This window comes from Lactuca serriola, chromosome 3 (assembly GCF_051521515.1).
Source record: "Lactuca serriola cultivar US96UC23 chromosome 3, Lser_US96UC23_V15, whole genome shotgun sequence".
Lineage (NCBI taxonomy): Eukaryota > Viridiplantae > Streptophyta > Magnoliopsida > Asterales > Asteraceae > Lactuca > Lactuca serriola.
In genome coordinates, this window is record NC_136410.1 from 301,018,155 (window position 1) to 301,023,996 (window position 5,842).

The 5,842-nt window shown below is 29.5% G+C and overlaps 1 protein-coding gene across 1 annotated transcript; it reads left to right on the forward strand.

Annotated features, from left to right (window-relative positions):
• Positions 1-609: 609 nt before the first annotated feature.
• LOC145094106 (NAD(P)-binding Rossmann-fold superfamily protein) lies at positions 610-3,623 on the forward strand. The gene is made up of 6 exons (XM_079032386.1): positions 610-989; positions 1,386-1,545; positions 1,853-2,040; positions 2,352-2,475; positions 3,052-3,182; positions 3,270-3,623. The coding sequence occupies exons 1-6, from the start codon at positions 759-761 to the stop codon at positions 3,396-3,398; spliced, it is 963 nt and encodes a 320-aa protein (XP_078888512.1). The 5' UTR covers positions 610-758; the 3' UTR covers positions 3,399-3,623.
• Positions 3,624-5,842: the final 2,219 nt, after the last annotated feature.

Consider the following 5,842-nt stretch of genomic DNA (forward strand, 5'->3'; position numbering starts at 1 on the left):
TTGAAACTACGTAGTTTAGAAGCAAAACAACGTAGTTTTAGAAGTTCTATATCTAATATTACATGCATGACAGCCATATATATATATATATATATATATATATATATATATATATATATATATATATATATATATATATATATATAGAGAGAGAGAGAGAGTTAAATTCAAATGTTTTCACTATCTATTGTGTGCTTGTATGATTGATTCTGGACCAATTATTTTAATTATTTTAAGAAACTAATTAATGCATATTAAATATTGAAGATGTAATTAATACCCATTATATCTTCAACATGTAATATGCATTGATTACTTTCTTAAAATAACCAAAATGATTGGTCCAGAATCAATCATACATGCACACAATAGATAGTAAAAACAAAATAACCTAACTATATATATATATATATATATATATATATATATATATATATATATATATATAAATATTAAATATAATATATATGATATTAACTTGCTATAAATACCTTCATTTTTTATTTTAAAATTTTACATTTAAAAATATACTTACTGTTTATTTTTCAATGTTTAATTTTTTTTAAATAATGTATTACACAGTATTTGTGTAATACACGGGCTCGTAAAAAAATAAATAAAAACGTGAAACAGGGTGTAGTTGCTCTGGACACTTTTCCTGCTGACCCTATGGATTTCCCTTCAAAGATCTAGACAACCGTTTACACTACAACAGCATTCAGATAATCAGAAAGATCAGACTGAGAACGAAAAAAAAAATGAGCAACAACAAGAAATTATTGATAATCGGAGGCACTGGTTACTTGGGTCAGCATCTATTACAATCCTTTTCAGAATCCCAGAAATCATTCGATCTATCAATAGCGTTCACACATCATTCGTCTTCTCCGCCTAACCTCTTACTTCAATCCCTTCCTCATGCTACCCCCTTTCAAGTTGACTTACAAACGGGTCAGGGGTTTGACTCCATCTCTCACACATTTGGCCAGGTTCTCATTCTCTACCACTAATTCATTGAATCTTATCGTTTATTGTTCATGTTTTGGTTTTAATTTCGTCAGACATACCGCATCCAACTGTAGATATGTAATAATGCAGCTCATTGTTGAATGTTTTCTAAGACTTAGGGATTTCGATTTCATGGATTGGAGAATTGGTGAAAATTCTGTTCAAATTTTAACAAAAATGAGCTTATTTCAATTCCAAATTTCGGTTCCAATGCACCCAATTCAGTTCTCGTTTGATTGTCATGTTATGTTCTTTTGAGATTCTGGAAATGCCTATTTCTATGATGATTTCTGTGCATTATTTTGATGAATTTAATCTGATCATTGTGGAATCTTTATCCTTCAAATTAATTTAATGGAAGTTAACTTGCAATGCAGCCTGATGTTGTAGTCAATTGTGCTGCAATTTCTATACCTCGTGCTTGTGAGACAAATCCTACACTTGCCATGTCCGTTAATATTCCTTCCTCACTTGTAAAATGGTTATCAAGTTTCACTGAAAGCAATACTCTTCTCATTCATCTATCCACCGATCAAGGTAATACAATTGAACCCTATGACCTTTGCTTTTTTTTTTTCCTCCCAACTAAAATTTATCAAGATTGTGAAATTTGAATTTTGGAATGTAAGGTTAAAATGGTCATTTAGTCTCATTCAGTCAGTCTGGAAAAGAAATAGATTCTGTGACTACAAAACTTTATTGCCCATTTAGTCACTTTACCAATACTTGACTTAACTAGAAAAAAGAAAAAGAAAAAGAAACTAGTTATGTCCCCCATTAAGTCAGAAAAATTCATAATTTTGTCATTTTAATTTGTTTATGTTGATAATAATTTTTTTACCAGTTTATGAAGGGACAAAGTCTTTTTATAAAGAAGACAATGAGACACTTCCAGTGAATGTATATGGGAAGTCGAAAGTGGAAGCTGAAGAATATATTATTGCAAAATGTTCAAACTTTGTGATTTTAAGAAGCAGCATTATTTTTGGACCACAAACTATCTCACCTGTCTCAAAATCACTTCCAGTTCAGGTATATATATATATATATATATATATATATATATATATATATATATATTCTTTTTATAACATTAAGTTATATCATTTACACACATACATGCCCCATTTCTCACATAGGGCCCGAAAATACAGACTGTGACTGTGACTGTGACTTCTTATCTTTTGTCCCAAACAAAAAAAAAAGTTAGGACTGGGAGTGAGGGACTAATTCTCAGTCTCTCGTCTGTGCAAAAGACGTAAATGCCCTCATCATAGAAATAGCCCCAAGAAATATTGAAAATCTCTTTTTATGAATGTTCAACTTCAACATATGAAATGCAGTGGATGGATAGTGTTCTTGGCAAAGGGCAAGAAACAGACTTCTTTCATGATGAATTTCGTTGCCCGGTTTATGTGAAGGATGTTGTAAATATTATACAAATATTAACCAACAAATGGATTTCAGGTTACAAATTTCTCATTTTTTTTAATGAAATTCTGTTTGTAGTTATGATTGATTTCTAAGGTCAAACACGTCTAATTTTGCAACTTCATAATGAATGTGGTTTTCGTGATCATATCATATTTAGTAACAAGTACTACACCTAAAAAAGATGGTGTTAAATTTATACTAAAATTTATCTTAAATTTGAATATAAAAGGTTATATATTTGACTACAAAAGTCAAATTGTGCCTCTTTTATATTATATTCCTATTTTGATCAAATACACTACCTAGTTTCTTTTCTTTTTCTCCATTATTGAAAGTAAGATGTTATAATATACATATAAATGAAAGTACATTTCTTTCCTTTAGCCCATAAATAAATGGAGTCAAATTTGTAAAAAGTTACAATTTAATAAGGAAAGCCTCATTACCTAAATTTCTCTATTAACTTGTTCTTTTTGCATTAATTTAGAATAAATAAATAAATAAATAAGACACATACCCATATATAGCTTACCATATTAAGTCATATTTTTTGCATTAAGTCAGAAAGAAACAACACCTAAAATTTGGGATATTTTGGTCAATTTACAGATGGAAAGAAAATGGGATTGCTTCTAAATGTTGGTGGGCCCGATAGGTTATCTCGGGTTCAAATGGCTGAGACTGTGGCTCATGTTAGAGGCTACAACACCTCATTGATCAAACATGTGTCCACGTCATCGGTTAGTTTAACTTAACCCTAGTTAAGAATCACACTCTCATATGTTTTTTTGTTATAATTTTCAAATTATGGTTTTTTTTTTCTTCAGATTGATCGTGGAGTGAAGTCACCAAGTGACATATCCATGGATATAAGCAAGCTAATTCAAACATTAGATTTTAGACCAATGTCTTTTCAAGATGGTGTCAAGTTGACAATTGAATCAATGAATCCATGACATAAAGTTGTTGGTTTTATAGACTCTACATGGAAAAAAAATAGTATTATGTTGTTGAAGTAGTGTATGAAATGTTGTATATTAAATCTAGTGAAAGACATTGTAACATGACTAGTGAAAGATGTGTAATAGGAGATAATATATTACATTGGACTGGCATTGGTAAGCGAAAATTACAATTTTTTATCACATCCAAAAGGGTGGGAAAATATTTTGGTATTGATATATTGTTTGAGTAAAAGACGTGTATGCCCTTATCATTATAATTAAAAGTAGCCATAAAAGCTTATACAATATTGTTATGTCCTGATCAGTCTAATAATTGCAGCCTAACATTATAACTAAAAAATTGTTGCTTGTTTTGATTTTACGCCAAAACCAAACCGAATTTATTGCACACCTCGTAATTTCTTTCGAAACTTTATAGAAACGATAGTTTGCTTGAAATAAAATATATTGTTAGAAAAGATGGCTTGAAAACTTAATTATCTTTTTTTTTTCTACATTTGTAATAAATGTGATTGTGAAATTTGAACATTCATTTTATCATGTTCATAGAGGAAAATATGGTAAATGTGATAGATCCTTGTTTTTGCTCCTATAGTCGAATCGATAATCTTAGTGTTGATATTTAAACATGTCACATATAAATTTTGTTATTTGGATCATACATTTTAATGGTCAATTACATGAAACTCTAGTCAACCATATTTAGTTTTCCGTTCCAAAAAAATAGTCAATTACAAATTTTAGTTACAATTTAAAGGGATCTAATAGGCTTATTTTTGCTTTTCTTTCATCATACGATCATAATTAAGATTTGTTTTTTGGTATGTTTTTAATATGATTGAAGTAACGGCCGACCGACCCTTTTAGGCATGTTTGAGCTTTTGAGAGTTTTTAGGAACTTTAGATTTAACAAAAAAATGTCTAATAAAGTAAAAGCTTCATTTTTAATACGAACTTAAAGGTTTTTCAGAACAAAAAACTCAATCCAAAAGTTATATTAAGTAGTGTTTTTCTTTTGCATATTATAATAAAATTATCAGATCTCCCTTAAAGAAAAACTCATGTTATTTTTATGTTCTTTTATGTAATTTTACACATTTCAAAAGCTTATAACTAATTTTTCAAACAATGTACACAAATAAAAGCTAAATTTTCCGGCTGCAAATAAAAACTATATCGTCCAAATGTCAATGGGTCTGAAAAGTTATTGCAGGTTCAAAGGGTTGAGACTGTGACTCATGTTAGAGGCTACGATCAAACTCATGTCCATATCATCGGTCAATGTAGCTTAACCCTAGTTAAGAATCACACTCATGTTTCTTTTTGTTATAATTTTCAAAATTATGATTTTTGCTTTCAGATTGATCGTGGAGTAAAGTCACCAAAGTGCAATATCCATGGATATAAGTAAAGTAATTCAAACATTAGATTTTAGACCATTGTCTTTTAAAAATAGTGTTAATTTGACAATTGAATCAATGAATCCATGACATGAAGTTGTTGGTTTTATATATTATATACATGGGAAAAAAATTAGTGACAATTGAATCAATGAATCCATGACATGAAGTTGTTGGTTTTATATATTATATACATGGAAAAAAATTAGTATTATGTGGTTGTAGATTATGAAATGTTGTATATCAGATATGATTAAAAGTAAAACTACGTTGGTTTTAAGCAGTGTTGCAGAAATCGGCATTGGCGGCCGATTAATCGGCGATTAATCGTTTGGCGGCCTCAAACCGGTTACGATTAGGGTTCTTGGCGGAAATTGGTCAAAATCGGTCAAACTCGGGCTTGGCAGTCCTTGGCGGCCTTGACGGTCCTCGGCGGTCATAGGCGGGAAATATTTAAAAAATTCAAAAAAAAAAAAATTTCAAATATTACACCAAAATTTTAAAATTTTAAATTTTTAAGCTTTCAAATTTTAAAATATTATACTAAAGTTTTTAAAATTCAAAATTTTAAAATATAAATTTCCAAATACTTAATTTTTTAGGAAATATTGATTTTTTAAATAATTTTATTAATAATTTAGGGTCCCCGATTAATCCCCGTCGAGTCTGATTAATCGCTTATCGTCAGTCGACTACCGAGCTACCGCCGAATGATTTTTACAACCATGGTTTTAAGCATATTAATGGTGATAGTTAAATTAGGGTAAAAGATCATGAAATACAAGAATTCAATCTAATGAAAAGAAGTGTAATATGACATAACAATTCGTATGCATTGGACTAATGAAATATGTATAATGAGACACTGGCGTCAGAAAGTAATTTTTTTTCACACACATTTAAAAAGGTGGGACAATGATTCGTTGTTGATATATTGTTTGAGTAGAAGCGTTGTGCCCTTATCATATCATTGAAAGTAGTCATAAAAGTTTATACATTCTTGTTCTGTCTTGGTCAATTCTAATAAGTGAAATC